The 18,466-nt window shown below is 40.9% G+C and overlaps 1 protein-coding gene across 1 annotated transcript; it reads left to right on the top strand.

The window, feature by feature from the left end:
* Positions 1-16,755, top strand: myd88 (MYD88 innate immune signal transduction adaptor). Its single transcript, XM_084702711.1, has 5 exons — positions 1-480; positions 15,468-15,590; positions 15,824-16,004; positions 16,098-16,189; positions 16,428-16,755. Exons 1-5 carry the CDS (start codon positions 168-170, stop codon positions 16,580-16,582), a joined length of 864 nt encoding a protein of 287 aa, XP_084558837.1. The 5' UTR covers positions 1-167; the 3' UTR covers positions 16,583-16,755.
* Positions 16,756-18,466: the final 1,711 nt, after the last annotated feature.

Here is an 18,466-nt window from a genome sequence, read left to right as displayed (position 1 = left end):
TATTTCCTGATTGCCAAGGTTTGACTGCGTAGACCTTATTTTAAGAGTGAAATAAGCCTGTTGCATTATTCTTAATAAGTGATACGCCTATATTTTTAATATATTTGACCTAAGATAGGACACGTGGTGATTACTTGTTGTTTTATTACAAACTAAATTCTCCAAATATGTCATCTGTTACAGAGTTAAGTTTCGACCTGTCGAATATTCCGTTGATAGCACTGAATGTCAACGTGAGAAAGAAATTAGGGTTGTTTTTAAATCCGAGAAACACTGTCGCAGCGGATTGGATGTCGATCGCGGAGATCATGGGTTTTTCTTATTTAGAGATAAAAAATTATGAGGACTCACAGAACCCGACAACAAAAATATTGGAAGATTGGCAAGCAAGGTGTCCAGATGCAAAAGTCGGAAAATTACTTTCGATTCTTGAGGAAGCCGAAAGAAAAGATGTGGTTGAAGATCTTCGACATTTAATCGGTAGGTTACATTTGGCCTACTATTGATTGTCATAATTAAGAAAATCACGGTTTAGAAAGAAATTGTGTTATAAGGATATCAGGAAGTAATAAGTCACAGGCCAAATTGGGACCTGATCCATTTCAAACACACACACACAGAGGTGCCATCACCACTGTAAAAGTATTGCCAAACTTTATCGTCAGACAATGTGGTGGATACTACTACGACTGTGTTTATGCTGTCTGTAATCATGGATCATATTCATGCAAGTAACAGGGGCGTTGCTAGACATAAAGATCTAGCGGGGCACAGGCAACTCATTACTCATATCAATTTCTTTTCTGCCAAGCTTGCTTGCATACAAGAAGTGTAGCCTACAACACAATGCGCCATACAAAAGTACCCTATACGTGCAATTAATGGACCCAAATTTAGCTGCCTTGGCATGTAGGCTACATCCATAGTTAATGCGAGTGCGCGGCAGCATGCGAGACAAATGTTTTCGCAAACATTTTTTGTAGGCCATTGGAGGCTGCTGGTCTTTCAAATAAGGGAAGCTCATTTTCGGTTTACACATTTTTAGTTCACTGGCTAGTTCACCCCTACGACACTAGCCTAGCCAAGAAAAAATATTAAACCTGAAGGAAATGTTGCTCTGATTGGTTGTAGGTCTATCCAATTGAGCTAAGAGGCATTTGTTTTCCAGGCTCGTTTAAAACACGCCCCGTAGTCAAAGCCCAACGGAGAGTTCTCAGACTCATATTCTGACTAGAATTATGAGTATGACAACGTCAGGCTATGCCTGAAAAAGTCATCCTTCGAAACAGTGTGTTATCTATGACTAATGACACGTGGGAATGGATTTAAGATAACTAGCTAGCACTGGCCAGAGATAATCTTACAAGTTTGCAAAAATAACAGCAGCAGCCTAACTCAACTCACTCTGACACAATTCCTCAACGTCGATACATTCTTACACATTATATTGAGTGTGAAGATAACTTTATAATCTTATAATTTCAATGATCCTTTCAAGTTTCACCAACTGACTCACTTGTTAGTTACAGTGGTATCCAGTGGTTAGCTGCTACTGCGCTGTAAGAATGCAGGCATGTTGGTTTGTGTCTTGTGCTGTTGATTGGGGCTGCCGCAAGGCAACGGCCCTGGTGGATGTAGGTGGTATTGCATTCTCAAAAAGTTTTTAGCACGTTTCTGTTCAGGAGTTTTTTTTTGTATTATTATTTTTTTAAATTGTGCCTGAAGTTGGGGGGGCCGGCAGGGTGGCCATTCTCTGGCTCACACGTGGCCACGCCCCTGGACCTGTGACCTGCCGTCGTCGAGGTATATATATGGGAAGGAACGGATGAGGGGGGAGAAGAAGATGGTGGAGAGCGGGTCCAGAGGGATGGGCGGGTCCAGAGGGCGGGTCCAGAGGGCTGGGCGATAAATTGATAAAAAATAATTATCGAATTAATTACTCCCTTCAATAAAGATATTGTAGCATTAATTCATTTTCAATTATATCGATAATATCGATTGAGAATAATTAGGAACAGCAGTCCATTTAATTTCTGTGATGCAGCCAGGGGCGGCGCCAGATAATTTTTAATGCAGGTGCTGAGGGGGTGCTAGATCATTGACAGGGGGAGCTGCGCAGTTATATATTTTTATATTAAATAAATACTATCAGGTCAGGAGTTGGACCCACTTTCTGCCTGGGAGTGTAATGGCCAAAACCAGCCCATCCCCACCAGGGGCCAAGCCATACATTGAACATTTGGGGCTTAACCCGAACCTAGTCAAGGTTTTGATGTGAGCTGAAATTGGAACTTCATAGTAATGCGAGTACGCATAACCCGCAAGCGAGATTTTTTGCATACATTTCAGTGTGAAATAGTTTTTGGAGCTTTATGTAGCCTAATATAAACACATACACGAAATTACAACCCACAATTTTACCTTAAAGATTCAGGGCTTTTGAGAAAACATATTTTTCCCAACCTGGCAGGAACCTAACTCCCCTAGGATTTTTTTTAGCAGTGGGGGCAGGTCTGTCCGACCCCCCCCCCCCCCTCCTCCTCGGCCGAAATAAAGTTCTAACCCTATATTTTGGAGTAGGTTAGTGTAATCGTCTAATAACAAATGTAATATTGCATATATTTTTGTCCTATTTTCCGTAAAGCAATACAGTTAAACTTAAGGCTACTTAAAGTATGTTCTAAATGGCAGAAATATGCTGCCAATTAATAATTGACGTAACAACTTATTGTAAATGGTCAGTAGCCTAGCCTATCGATCAAGGTACTCGAAAGCATGTACACTGTCGGCTTCATTCGATCTTGATAGGCTAAGCATTCTTTAGCAAATAATAACAATATACCCACTATTAATTAAAACTACTTCAGCATAATAATGCACCTAAAATACAAACGTGAGCAAGGGCAGCAATCGCTATCGAATCAACAGGCATGCAATTATGCTAGCAGGGGAAGAATACAAACAATGAAAATCACCAGTTAACTTAAATTTGCAATAACTGTAGACTAATACAATAACAGGCTTTAATGAACTGAAAACATAAGTTATACAGTTCTCAAGGACGCACACATGCAATCTCAACTGCGCTGTGAAGCGCGTGTCCTTGCTATTCTCCGACATGCACTCTAACAATCACTGCTGATTTCGTAGCGGCAGAAATTTAGCGGTGGCGGGCCGCCACGACAAAATCAACATAGGGGAAACACTGTGAAGTGACTGATCTTTCTTTTTTTACCTGGCTTTTTCAGTTCCTCCTGGCATGTTTTTTCCATCCATTGAATTATTTTGGAATCAGCTTATTCTCCCTCCACAACAATAAATTGTGGTTTAGGGTTGTCTCCATGAAAACAACCTTGGTACACGTACTTGTGTTTGAGAAAGAGAGCATGCGCGACAACTGAAAACAGCACTTTTTAATGCACGGTCTGATCATGCGCTTATTTAGATTAAAACCTAGTGTAGCCTATTAGCTTACTTATTGGTCACACAGTAACTTAACAAACTTAACACATATGAGGAGTCCACCGGGAATTCTCCCGATGGCCACTCCGTGCTTATTAGTAAATGAGTAATATTTTAGGGGGTGCTGTCAGGGTGCTTTGGTCTTTCTTGGGGGTGCTGAAGCACCTGCTAGCCCCTCCCTAGCGCTGCCCATGGATGCAGCAGGAAGTTGTGGAGAAATGGTAGCCCACGCTCACTAAAATATACTGAGCACCTCGAGTGGAGTAGCTAATGTTAACCGCGGAAAATTTGTCTTATTGCCGAAAACAATGGCAGCGATAACCATGGCGAGTGAGCAACTTCTAATGAAGAAATTATTGATAAAAAGGGTTTGTCTTCTTCAGTTATTTGGAAGTTGTTTGGCTTTTTGAAATCCGACAAAGAGCAGAGCAATGTTCGGTGCAAATTGGTGTAGTAAACAAACAGGTGGCTACCAAGTCTGGTAATACGACAAACTGCAAATGTGGACTCGTTCAAGCCTCAGTTTGATATTTCCAGGCATGACCGAACGGTCTAGGTTAGTTAGTTGTTTATTATATGGCATTTTTAGCTCTTTTCATTTTGTAAATGAAAATAAATTGTAGGCTAATTGTAGCTAGCTAAGTCTTCTCACGGTGTGTTTCAAGTGTTGCCTAGCAACCAATTACTTGTGATAGAAAGCGGACTAACTACATGGTTCTGCTCAAATGGCTTTAATTCCAACACAAATAACGACTCTTTTAGAAAGTTAACAATTTCTTTGTCGCTGTTGATGTCTTCAGTATCATCTGCATAGTAAAACTCAGCTGACTCCTGATATCGCTCATTTTGAAGATGACGTCAGAGGAGGGTAATAATAATCCGTATCAGACCGCGGACCGGAGGTCATTCATTGCTGGCATGACTACTCATTAGCCAATCAGAGCGCTTGTACTGTTGTTGCCATATGATAATTAAGCAATAAGGTACGAGAGGCAGTACTTTATCGCCAATAAAGTACGTGTTCAAGGGTGTTGTTAGGGTTAGGGTTACCCTGGAACACGTACTTTATTGGCGATAAAGTACTGCCTCGAGTACCTTATTGCTTTTATAATACAGTTGCCAGCGAAATTATAAATAGTAAATAAATAGTAAGCTGCCTTTCAGCACAAAATAGTTATAGACAACAAACATTGTGTATCGCATTTCAGTAGCCAAGAAAATAGTCCCTGTAAACAGTGGCTGTTGCTATGCAACGGACAAACAGCACTGTGAACTTCACATTTGTTAGCCTAGCTAGATCTCGCACCATCTCATTCATTCAATGCTCATTTTATAAAAGCTGCCTTTAAAATAACAATGACAATGGGACACTTTCAATAAAATAATATTTCATTTAAACAGTAGGCCTAAACTTTCTAAATCAATCATTAATGTTTCGTAGGCACTGGGTATATGGTAGCTAGCTAGCCTACATATGCTGTAAACAAGTTACTATATTGACTTGGGACTCGATAGACAAACATTAGGCTGTTGTTAAGGTTAGCTTATGTTGATTTGGATATCTCCATTAATTGTGCATCCGTGGAAAACGTTGTTTAAAGAAGCCAAGACCAGGCCATGTAATTGCGTTGCTACGAAGCTTAAATTAAAAGTGGATGTCTAGTTAGCAACTAATAGCTAGACCTGAGCTTCCGTCCAACGTTTCAGTAGTTAGACCAGATAGTTAGCACTGATAGCACGGGACAGTGCAATATTATTGCTCAAAAATTAACCGAATGTTGCTAGTCTAGCTTGCTAACCAATAAATTGCTGCACACCAGTACTTGTAGACAGTCTTTTTCTTCGGCAACATTTTAGTTATTTTGAGTGCGCACTAATATGGAACGCTCCCGTTTTAAGGTAAATGTAATAAGGCGGCATACAGTACTTTATGCTCAATAAAGCACACCCCGTGACTCACTCTCAACCAATCAGAATGCTTGATTTCAACCACCCGTATTATAATAGTATATAAGAAACCTTTTTTACCACCTGAAGCAAAATCACTCGTTGGAACATGCAGAAAGTGTGAGTTTGCGCCAAGGTATTGATAGGTAGGCTATTGATAAAAAGCAAGGTTTTAAAAAGCTTAAGTTACTTGACCCCAGGTACGTGCTCCCTGGGCACAAGCATTTCTCTCACACCGCTCTGCCTAAACTTTATGCCGAGTGTAGGGACAAAGTTGAGGAATAGACTTATTTTGCTACTACTACAGATCTGTGGTCTATCGTCTTAATTATCGTTATCGAATGGAAATATAAACATCTATATCGATAATTTTTTACCCATACCGCCCAGCCCTAAGTTGAGTAATGAGTTGCCAATTAGGGGACCATCGAGTCAACGAGTGACTGTAACCTGTAATGTGCGGGCTATCGGACAGAGAACTAAGCAACAGGTTGCACGTGCACACTGGACTTGGGACTGGAAAGGAACTGAATTTGACGGACAGTCCAATTCAAGGAGCCTTTCTTTTTCCTTCTGGGCACTGAGCTACTCCTCTAACTTTTACTCTTCACGCCACGAGGTGGCTGGCGTGCCACGAGTTGCCCATCGACTGAGGGAGATTGCACGGCGGGGCCCAACGCACACTAGCAACATTCGGCAGCAATTGACAGACTTTTATCCCTTTTATTTTCAAGTGACTGTGGTAGGAAGATAATAACTTGTGTGTATTGAGGTTGACCACCAAGTGACATGCTTATATTAAACAACGTGTATTTTTGTTGAATTAACGGACCTATTTTATTCTAAATAGGAAGTATAGTTAAAAGAACTCAGGACGCCCCAACCAGTGGTTTAGTTAATTTACATTGTGCTCAGAAACGAGGCACGAGGGGCGCTACAGGTTGTTATTATGTTTGAGCCTAAATATTTTCGGTAACCCTATTACTTAGAAACTTTCTTTAGTTTCACAATGTTTTCTTAGCCTACTGGACTTATATGTGCCGCTGCCATCTAGCGCATTCAAAAATTTAAAGTTTAATTTATTGCCTATATAAAATGTGGTTTTCATTACAGTTTACTTTGGTCTTCTAAATGAAATGAATGCCATACGGTCTGCGAAAAAGTTGTATTGCCTGGCAATACTTGATTGAGAAGTAGTAGCCTATGGCCATGGGGGGTGCCCTTACACGTCCGAAAAGCACACAATGTAGACAAGCTTTGCACACAATGTCCGTGTCTTCGCTGCCTTTTTATCATTGGTTCCCAATGGGGGTGACGGTGGCATCTTTGCACGTGTGGGGACTTTGATAGCGGCGACGTTAACTTGGTAAACATTGCATTAACTTGTGTGACGTGTCTGCAAAGTAGATAATCACTGCCACTGCTATGTCGCTATGCCTGCAAAGCAGACAATCACTGCCACCGCTACGTCTTCTTGTGGTATGCTAGCTATAACCGATCTCAAGACGGAAACTGCAAGTAGCTGGCTAGTTATCAATGGGGAAAATAATGAAAGGACATCAGTGTGGCTATTTCAGCTATCTAGTGTTGGGCTGTATTGGCAGAGACTTGAACAGCCAAACCCGTTCTGTCACCGAATTTTCACCCAGACAGTAGTCTGAGACAGTTGTTCATTTACACCAAAAGGACTGTAATGTAAATGACAGTGACACCAGAAGGTGAGGAAGACTCAATAATTACCTTCAAGGCCGTAGCCATGGAGTCAACATTGGGGGGGACAAATTACATTTTTTATGATCATTTCGGACAGCATGCGTGGTTTCCTGTCGTAGCGTAGCACATTTATATTTTTACATCAATATATTGGGGGGGACATTTTGACCTATTGTCCAGTCTGCTAGTGCGAGACCGAATGCTACGGTTGTGCCTGCCAGAAGGCAACGGGATAAAGAGACTGAAGGATGGGTGGTCACAGTCTCTTAGGATCCTGCCTGCTTTCCTGAGGCATTGTGTGTGGTAGGTGTCCTGTAGGGCTGGGAGCTTCCTGCCAATAATGAAGTCAGCAGACTGGACCACCTTACATAGGGCCTTGCGGTCCCTGTCTGTGCAGCTCCCATACCACCCTGTGATGCAACCAGTCAGAATGCTCTCTATAGTGCATCTGTAAAAGTTAGTGAGGATGACTGAGTCTAGGCGTTTCCGGGCCGCTTTGACCACCTTGTCCATGTGAGCCTACCAGGTGAGATCATTGCTGATGTTCACCCCAAGGAACCTGAAGTAGCTGACCTTTTCCACTTCGGATCCGTTGATGTGAAGGGGTGCATGCTCCTCCTCCTGCCACCTCCCATAGTCCACAATCATCTCCTTGGTCTTGCTGGTGTTGAGAGAGAGGTTATTGTCCTGACAACATGATGTCAGGGCATCAACCTCCTCTCTGTAGATTATTGTAGATTCATTCAGATTCAGATTGAAAAATTACATAAATTAAAATATCTGAGTTTGGGTGATGTTGAATGGGTCTTGGTGTGAGTCCCCAGGACTCCTAGAACTATAGATTGTGCACAGTGCCTGTGATGAAGTCAGTGACACACACATGCAGATTCCTGGATTTTTTTTATAGGGCACAGTGCCCGTGATGCAGCTGGTGATGACAGTCCTTTTCTGTAGCTTTGGTACCTACCTACATTTTTCAGAGCACAATTGACATTCTTAAAAGTATTTGTTCAACCTCGACATTATCTATTCATAAAAGCAATTTCTCATTATTTTGAACAAATTGCCCATGCTCTGGTACATTCATGCAAATTATTATATAGCCTACAATTATCTACTGTTTCGTACATTGTCAATTGCTTATGTCATGTTTATCAAAATGTATTACATTTGTTCTCTGTTAAATAGAAACAAACGCCTAATTTAGTCAATTAAATAAGTCATTACATGCACAATGGTTGAGCCAGTTGTCATAATGTTAGGCTTGATTCACCATACAGTGCTGCATGTACAGTTCTCCCTAAGGGGTGTTGGGTATGTGTACATGATTTTTTGGGTGCTATGCAGAGTTGTAAAATAGTATTTTATTGTCTGTATCACATTTAAATACATTGGACACTGACAAACAACAAGGTTTGTGGCTCTCTATATTCATGCCTCAAGAAACCAACCAAGGAGGCTAAAGTGGTAGGAATAGTTTTCTTGACCTATACCCATTGCGGCTTGTTTTGACACCGACAACCGACAGAAGAGCATGGCATAAATCATCAAGTTACAGACCCCTAGGCACAAATGTTTGATGGCATACTGGACATATGGAATAGCTCAAGTCTCAAGTCTGTTATTTGTCAGGTACACAGAACAACACAAGGTCAGACTGGGCACAGAAATTCTCAAGACATGACAACGCAAGCCACTAGCATAACATAACGTACACAGAACATAATTTACATCTATGCTGAGCTTAAATAAGTGAAACTTCCTAAATATAGAGATAGCAATAAATAATCCACTATACTAACCATAATACTAAAACTTCGGAAATATACAGATAACAATAAATAATACACTATACTAACCCTAAATGCACATAAAATCTATTCAATCTATAAGTAATTAAGTAAGACTTTATTTATATAGCACATTTCATACAGGAATTGCAGCTCAAGGTGCTTTACATAAAATAAAACAATAATACAAGTGATAAAAGTAATAGATCTAAAACATATAACAAACCAGACTCGCCGCACTCTATCTGCGGTCTCTCGAATCCGTCTTAGATCTGAGCTGCCTCGTGCAGTTTCCAAACATAACAACCCAGACAAGCCGCTGTCTATCTGCAGTGTCTCGAATCCGTCTTAGATCCGAACTGTACTTGCAGTTTCCAAACATATAACAAAACACATGCACTCTCGCACAGTCTTTGTGGTTTCCCAATTAAATTAAAAAACTAAAATAAAGTAAAACTATAATAATAATAATAAAAACTACAAAATACAATAACTCAACAAAATAGATCAAATGTAACACATAAGCAATAGTGCACGTCGAGTGCAAATCTATAAAAACAATAAGATAACTACTAAAAGTTGTAAAACCCTTCTGAGATAAAAATTAGTTAAATGCTTTGGTAAAAAGGTAGGTTTTAAGCTGTCTTTAAAAAATGTCTAGCGTATTTGCTTCCCTAATATTTATGGATAATTTGTTCCATAGTTTTGGGGCGTAATTAGCAAAGGCCGAATGACCAATCTTCTTATGACTGCTTCTGGTGACTTCGAATAGGCCTGCATTGATGCTCGCAGTGTTCCAGCTGGTGTGTAGTTTATAAGGGAGTTAGCAATGTAGCTAGGTCCTTGTACGTGTAGAGCTTTGTATGTGAGGAAAAGGGCCTTAAAGTCAATTCTGAAAGTGACAGGGAGCCAGTGTAAAGTAGCTAGGACAGGACTAATGTGTTCTCTCCTTTTAGTTTTGGTTAATAATCTAGCTGCAGCATTTTGAATGAGCTGAAGTCTTTCAGTGGTTCTTTTGGGAAGACCAGCGAAAAGTGGGTTACAGTAGTCCAGCCAGCTGGATATAAAAGCATGAATTAACTTCTCTGTATCATTTTGGTTTATGAATGGTCGTACCTTTGCTATATTCCTCATGTTAAAGAAAGCAGTTTTGGTCACTTTCCAGGATTACACCGAGACTTGTCACCTCTGGTTTAAGCCAGGGGGTTAAACCTCCTAGATTCTTAGTAAGCATCTCTCTTTTGAATTTGGGGCCACACTGTAGGACTTCAGTTTTGTCTTCATTTAATTTAAGAAAGTTATCATTCATCCATTTGTTTATTGCCAACAGGCAGCTGGTAATGGAATTGATGGCCGTTGCATCATTGGGTTCAGTGGATATATATAGTTGTGTGTCATCCGCATAGCTATGGAAATTCATGTTATGTTCTCTGATTATGTCACCAAGTGGTAACATATAAAGAGAAAAAAGTAATGGACCTAGGCAGCTTCCTTGAGCATCCCCGTAGCAGTTCTCATGTTTCTTAGACCTATGGTCTCCTAAACTAACATAAAACTTCCTTCCTGTGATATATGATTTCATCCAGTTCAATACACTATGCGTGAACCCAATACGCTTTTCCAGTCTATTGATTAGGATGTTGTGATCAATGGTATCAAATGCTGCACTGAGATCTAAAAGGATAAGGATATAGACTTTATTTGCATCAGAGTTTAGTCTGAGGTCGCTAATTATTTTGGTGAGAGCAGTTTCAGTAATGTGATATTTCCTGAAACCTGACTGCGAGACTTCCGGAATGTTATTTTCTTCAAGAAAATTATTTAATTAGACTAAAACTATCTTTTCCATTACTTTACTAATAAATTGAAGGTTTGATATTGGTCTGTAATTTGCAATTAGACTGTTATCCAATTCGGTTTTTTTTATAGGGGCTTTACAACAGCTGTTTTGAAGGCATCTGGGAAGACGCCAGTTCTAAGGGATGTGTTTATGATCTCTAGCACCGGACCTGAGACACTATCAAACACTCGCTTAAAGAATGTTGTGGGTATAGGATCAATATCTGAGGTTGTGGAGTTAGATTCGCTAACAATTTTTGAAAGTTCACTAAGTGTGATACAGGTAAATGTGCTTATGGTTAGCTTGCAGAATCTACTGGTGTCAGTTTCGACCCCACTATTACTAGTACTAGCTCTGATCAAAGTTATTTTGTTCTTGAAGAACAAAGCAAGCTCTTCACATTTAACTGCTGAGGATGGAGGGGGGGCAGGGACAGTGTTTAGCAGCTGGTCAATGGTGGAGAAAAAATCTCTGGAATTTCTAGCATTTTCTGTAATAATGTTGGAGAAATATTCTCTCCTCGCTAGACGGATGGTTTTGTTGTAGGTGGTTAGTGTATCTTTGTAGATATTGTAGTGGATAGTGATGTTTGTTTTCCTACACTTTCTCTCTGCTGCACGGCATTTTCTTTTCGTTTCACTAACATTTTTATTTCTCAGCCATGGGGAGGTTCTGCTTGTGCGCTTCTTTTTGGTTTTCAGTGGTGCAACAGAGTCTAACACAGATAATAGTGCATCAAATTGTTCAGAAAATGTAATCATAGCTGTATCCTCTAAATATCTTATTTGGACTAAGAATTCTTTTGTGGTTTTTGTTAGGATAATTTCCACATAAAAAAGTATACAATGATGGTCTGAGAGGGGTAGATCAGTTATTGAAATATTATTGATATTTAGTCCGGTTGTTATCACTAGATCTAGTGTATTTCCGTGCCGGTGTGTTGTGTCTATAACCTATTCTAATATAGGTGGAGTACAGTACAATAGTGCAAAATTACAGATCGGTCGTGAGTGAACAAGGAGAACAGGAGAGGGCTGAGCACACAGCCCTGGGGGGTGCCTGTGTTGGTGATCAGTATGGCTGAGGTGCGGTCACCAATTCTCACCACCTGTGGCCTTCCCGTCAGGAAGTGGAAGATCCACTTGCAGAGGGAGGTGCTTAGTCCCAGGTCCACAAGCTTGGAGACCAGTCTGGAGGGGATGATGATGTTGAATGCAGAGCTGTAGTCAATGAACAGCATCCTCACATACGTATTCCCTTTGTCCAGGTGGGACAGAGCAGTGTGCATAGTCAGAGCAATGGCATCGTCTGTAGACCTGTTGGACCGGTATGCAAACTGCATAGGGTCCAGGGTGGGAGGCAGCGAGGAGCAGATGAATGATTTGACTAGCCGCTCGAAGCACTTGAGGATGAGAGAGGTCAGTGCTATCGGGTGATAGTCGTTCAAACATGTGACCTTTGTGTTCTTGGGCACAGGGATAATGGTGGTCCTCTTGAAGCAGGTGGGGCGTACAGACAGGTTGAGGGAGAGGTTGAAGATGTCACTGAAGACCCCTGCTAGCTGGTCAGCGCAGCCCTTGAAGGTCCTACCTGATATGCCGTCTGGGCCAGGTGCCTTGCGAGGGTTGATCTTTTTGAAGCACTGCCTCACCTCGGCTACGGTTAGTGTAGACACACCACTGGCTAGGCCTTCAGGTAGCTCCACTGCAGGGGGATCACTGTCCCTCTCAAAGCGAGCGTAGAAGAAATTCAGCTCGTCTGGCAGTAGGGCAGAGGACTGGGTCTCACTGGAGCCTCTCCCTTTGTAGTCTGTAATGGCTTTAAGTCCACTCCACATGCGCCTGGGGTCTGAGCCATGGTAGCTGGACTCCACTTTGGTCCTGTAAGCCCTTTTCGCTGCTTTGATGGCCTTCAGAAGGTTGTATCTGGCCTTTCTGTACTCATCAGGGTCCCTAGAGTTAAAGGCGACAGTGCGGGCTCTCAGCTTGGACCGGGCCGTGGCATCAAGCCAGGGCTTCTGATTTGGGAAAGACCGGACAACCTTCTTGGGGACGACGTCATCAATGCAGTGTTGGATGTAGCTGGAAACAGTGTCCGTGTATTCGTTAAAGTCCCCATCTGCTGCCTCCTTGAACATCAGCCAGTCAGTGGTGTCAAAGCAGTCCAGGAGGGTCGCCACACACTCGTCACTCCATAGGTGAACTTACTTCTCAACCGGTCTGACCTGTTTTAGCTTTTGTTCATATGCGGGGAGGAGAAGAATGGAGGTGTGATCAGCCTTCCCAAAAGCAGGGCGGGCGAGGGGTTTGTAACTGCCCTTGAATGCTGTATAACAATGGTCAAGGATCTGGTCTCCACGTGTGAAGAAGTCAATGTGCTGATAGTACTTGGTCAGGACTTTCTTCATGTTGGCTCTGTTGAAATCACCAACAACAATGAAGGCTGCCTCTGGGTGCACATTTTCCAGACCATTGATAATCCCATACAGTTCATCCAAAGCAGCAGCCTTGTCTGCCTGGGGGGGATGTAGAATGCACTCATGACAACTGCAGTGAATTCCTGAGGCAGATAGAAGGGTCTGGTTTTTACAGTTAGCAGCTCAAGGACAGGGGAGCAGTGGGATGCTAGTACCGCTACATCCATAGCCCATAGAGAGTTAACCATAACACAGACACCTCCGCCCCTGCACTTCCCTGAATCAGCTGTTCTGTCCTGGCAGTATATGATGAATCCCAACAATGTAACCGCTGTGTCGGAGATCTCCGGAGACAGCCAGGTCTCGACGAACGCCAATACACAGCAGTTCCTGATGTCCCGTTGGAATTTGACACAAGCGTTAAGTTCATCCATTTTGTTGTCGATGGATTGAACGTTAGCAAGTAGCTCCGTCTTGCCGGTAAACAGAGCGGCGGAACAACAAAGGGCCAGCTGCAGTCCGAGCTCACGCTCCTAAAAGTGGAATAGAAGTTCGTAAAATAATCCTTGGCAAGTGACAACTTAATGTCCAGAAGTGTCTGCCGTTTGTACTGAATAAACGACAATATAACATTGACAAAACAAGTAAAGAACACTAACATGACAGCTGTTACTCATTGTTAAAGGCGCTGTATCTTATTGGAAAATGAAAAGCAATCATTGAGATATTGCAGATTATTTTCCCTCAATTTTTGCACTACATAGACAATGTCAGTGTCAAAATATTTGTCTTGATCCCGATTGCGTTGCTTGTATCTCTGCAAAGGTTCTGTTTCCCTGTTTAGTCAGAATCTAAGTTTTTGTGGCGAAAAGTGCAGCTAACTGTAGCTAACTAGCTAGCCACAGTCTGAAATGTTATGATGTCACACGCGCGTTTGTAACAAGGTGTCGGTCACGTATAATTATTAGGCTTACCTCTTGTGCTACGGGAAATGTGAAGATAGAGTTTCATTCTACACTTTCACTCTTAGTACTTTAAAGAGTAAATGTGCAGCAACAAATGTATGTTGTAGGCTTTTAAATAAATGCAATCTTTATAAATAGAATGTATACTTATTTAAAATTTAAAGAATTGGAACACATGAAAATTCCCAAATGTTTGGATGTTTGATATTATTATTATTACTATTGTTGAACAATAAGTTTGGAGGTGATATAGTAAAAAAAATGAAAAAAAATGCCCAAGCTGCAACCGACACAAGCACACCCTAAAATTGCCTCAGACATTTTACCTTCTCTAGTTATTTCTTGTGAGATCCATAACATTGCATTCATGGGTCCTGAGATGGACAATTGGAAAATTACAACTTTGCACAGTGGTCGGTTCGCAAGCTAATCATTCCTCTAAAAACTAGGGCTGTCAAGCGATTAAAATATTCAATCGCGATTAATCGCATTATTTTATATGACTAATCACATTTTTTCATATGATTAATCGCAATTATTCATTAAAATGCATTAAAATGTATCCCCAATAAATGATATTTTTGTGGAAATCACATTATGGTGTACTTAACTTCAGATAGGCCTAACTGGATGATAATGTCCATATAACAAGTTCAGATGGAACACAACTTAAATTGTAAGGGAGTTGTATTCACTCACAAACTATACTGCTGTATAATAAACATCCACAAAATTAGACTTATTCTGGAATATAAAATACATTTAAGACATGTTGTCTCTATTACGATATCCTGCTCCATAATATTCAAATCTCACTCAAACATACTTCATATACTTAAGCAACCACAGATTGACCTCAATATTGAACAATACAGTTTACAGTATATCTTGTTGAACCCTGTCAGCTGCTCGCTTCTTTTGCAAGTGTTGTCTACCATATATTACCGGAGCGAACGCTGCTGCTGCTACCGCTAACGCTGCTAACGCTGCTGCTAGCTGTGTGCTTTGCTTGCATGTGATAGTTTAGGCTGTAAGTACTCCGGTGATAACTAAACTAAGCCTGACAATCAATAGGCTACACACAGCCTTAGTTTTGTCAACCAAGCTGTCTCTGAACTTTTGGAAATGGAACTTACTATCTAAAATCTCTCTCTCCATCATTCAGCTACCATCTGCAGTCAAAATCATGTGACGACAGGTGATTCCCAGGGTCAAAAAGAAACCTGCGTTAACGGCACTATTTTTTTTGTCGCGTTAAAATTCTCTAATTCTCTAATTCCTTGCATTACAGTATAGATAAAATGGATAAATGTGTCTGCTACTGTTGTGTGCAGAGGAGGACTGCAGAAAATACCTTAAGTGGCAGAAGGAGCCCCCACTTCAGGTGCCTGAGGTGGATAGCTGTGACCCACGGACCCCAGAGCGATCAAGAATCACCCTGGAAGATGACCCTGACGGTCAGTGTGTCATTTAATTAATTCAATAGACAAAAGGGTAGAGATCATAAGAAACAGTGACAATATTGTAGTCCTCCTACAACAGAACCAATAACAAACTTGAGTATTTGTAATGTCATGTGTAGGTAAAATGAACCACAAAATGTTGATTAAACTGAAGAATCATTCAGTTAGTGTGTTTTTTTCCAAACACCTTTTTAGTTTCCTGACTGTCTCACTGTTCCCTGCTGCAGGAGGAATGCCCGAGTTATTTGATGCCTTCATTTGCTACTGTCAAAGCGACTTCACATTTGTAAAGGAGATGATTCAGCAGCTTGAGCAGACTGAGCACAAACTGAAACTGTGTGTGTTCGACCGAGATGTCCTCCCTGGAAGCTGTGTATGGACCATCACCAGTGAATTGATTGAGAAGAGGTGGGATGTAAGATAAGGCCATGGTGGGGGAGTCTCAAATTATGTTTAGCTTGGTTTGTTAAATTTCTGTTTTGTCACTTTGGAGAAATGTAGGTGTAAGAGGATGGTGGTTGTGATCTCAGATAACTACCTGGACAGTGATGCCTGTGACTTCCAGACTAAGTTTGCCCTCAGCCTCTGTCCTGGTAAAGACTTTATCACAATGTCACTTGCACCCCAGATTACAGAATGCACACTTGAATACAAAAACACATGCATACGTTTTATATATGTTTGTATTACATAAGTTTTAAAATATAACAATACGTTACATGTTTATAATGTCAAGGTATTCTAAGCTTGTCAATACATGGTAATTACATTATTAGTACATGAAATCAATACTAATTGTAGCTTATACCTTTCCAATAAATGTCTTCATAGGTGCTCGGAACAAACGTCTTATCCCTGTGGTATACAAGTCTATGAAGAAACCGTTTCCCAGCATTTTGCGATTCTTGACTGTGTGTGACTACACCCGGCCCTGCACTCAGGCCTGGTTCTGGGTTCGACTGGCCAAGGCCCTCTCCTTGCCCTGACTATCTCACAGGCTCAAACCAAGCCATCATCAGTCACTTGCCTTACTCATCTTGGTCGATTTGGTGGGCTCATTTTCCCATCTTGAATGAGAAAAATGGCAAAGGTGCATGAAGGTTATACTGTTGATATGACTAGACTCAGCTTAAATAAAACCTACAGCTTTTACTATAAAGGTGCAGTTTGGTTATGTACTTAATCAATCTGATACATAGGACAGTGTCCTACCACTTCTTCATGGCACTAGTCAGTAGTGTTTCCTCCCTCACTTGCCCCACTCTGCGTTTCAATCTAGGGTCCTCTGACTTGCGCACACGACTGACTACCTTTAAAATGGTCTGGTTGGAAAGTATTTATACTGAGGAGTGAGTTTAACCACGTAACTTAGTTACTCTGACTCATCATCTTAATTCAGTACAAAACCTTTAAACATACGACATGTTGCTGTTGGTTTAGCCTTTCAAATTCGTAAAAACCTTAGAAATTAAGCTATACTACTGTTGTGTGCCAAGTGTGCCATCGTCAATAGATGCTTCAAAATGCCCTACAAGGCCATTGCCAAAGCGTGGTACAGTTAACTAAGGTCATAAAAAAATATTTATCACAATCATAAAAAAATACTTCAGTTCAAGCATCTATATATTTACAAAATGGTATCTTAGATTTAATAATCCCTGGATTCTCAACACCATAATTGATGAATTGTTATTGGCTTGTGACTCCCTAGCGGAAGCTAGCAGAACTTACAGGAAGGTATTAGTGACACAGTTGGTTATTGAGAATATACAAAAGTAGCACTGCACTTTCAAGGACAAAAACACATGTATGCCCTTATAGCTAGTTAATTAGTTCCATCCTGGATGTTCCATCCTCTATGCTCCCTGGCATATCTCGAGACCCTACGAGAGTTAGAAGTAGTTAAAAAAATAAAAATAAAGGCAAGGATGATATCCATTTCCACACTTGCACTGATCTATGGTATACTGGACTGTGGTCATGGCCGAGGGGCCGTTAGAATTTAGTACATTGGAAGCATGTTGGATAGAACCATACCGCCAAAGATAAACCAAATAAATGTTCATTGCAAAAAGTGTTAAATCAATAACTGAGTGTCTTGACTGAAATGACTTGACTGAAACTCGAAAAGTCATTCACAAACAGTATCATTCACAGACAGTGCATACTCACAAATCTATGCTTCACTCATGTGTATGAACATTTAACACATTGGGATTCATCAATACTTATTAGGGTTCCTCCGGTAGGAGGAAACCTATTATTTTTGTTAGTATTCTTCTTATTATTATTATTTTTCTTCTCCGCTAAATGGCCAAATAGCTCAAAAAGTCCTGGACCCGATTTTTTCCAATTTGGCCCAATGATACAACAGGTCACTCATTACTCCCAGACGGCTAGTGGCCCATGCGCGCCCATAGGTGGCGCTATAAAACACGCCCAAAGTCTACGTGATTTCCCCAGTGCCCCATTACTGCAAAATGCCTGAAAATTTGTATGCATACGTTATTTCTCATGGGGAACAAAAAAGCCTCAAAGACCCATATTGTCAGACTTATGAATGTTCTTGCACTGTCCAAATTTGGTACAACCTTTGGTACAAAACCCTTCTCCTCATGAACCATAAATCTAATCGACTTGAAATTTGTTACAGATGTGTAGAATACATGTTTTTATGAGGGGTCAAATTGAATAAGAAATGCAATACAAAATGGCTGAAAAAGGTGTATTTATGTAAATGTACACATTGTCTCAATATCTTTGTGTCAATAAATCTACTGTAATTTTGACTCATGGTTTTTCAAACCTAATAGTTTTCAAGACGACATCACTCTGAAGTACCATAAACAATTTCACCTTGGTATGTCTAT

The sequence above is a fragment of the Hypomesus nipponensis genome, chromosome 8 (genome assembly GCF_054491055.1).
Source record: "Hypomesus nipponensis isolate SF chromosome 8, ASM5449105v1, whole genome shotgun sequence".
Taxonomy (NCBI): domain Eukaryota; kingdom Metazoa; phylum Chordata; class Actinopteri; order Osmeriformes; family Osmeridae; genus Hypomesus; species Hypomesus nipponensis.
The sequence above is the reverse complement of the archived record's forward strand: the minus strand, read 5'-3'. Positions and strand labels throughout refer to the sequence as shown.

Bases quoted from the DNA above. Each gene is read 5' to 3' on its own strand.
- myd88 (XM_084702711.1), top strand. From the start codon at position 168: ATGTCATCTGTTACAGAGTTAAGTTTCGACCTGTCGAATATTCCGTTG. The intron at 16,005-16,097 runs GTGGGATGTAAG...GGAGAAATGTAG, and splicing joins AGTGAATTGATTGAGAAGAG to GTGTAAGAGGATGGTGGTTG. The intron at 16,190-16,427 runs GTAAAGACTTTA...ATGTCTTCATAG, and splicing joins TGCCCTCAGCCTCTGTCCTG to GTGCTCGGAACAAACGTCTT.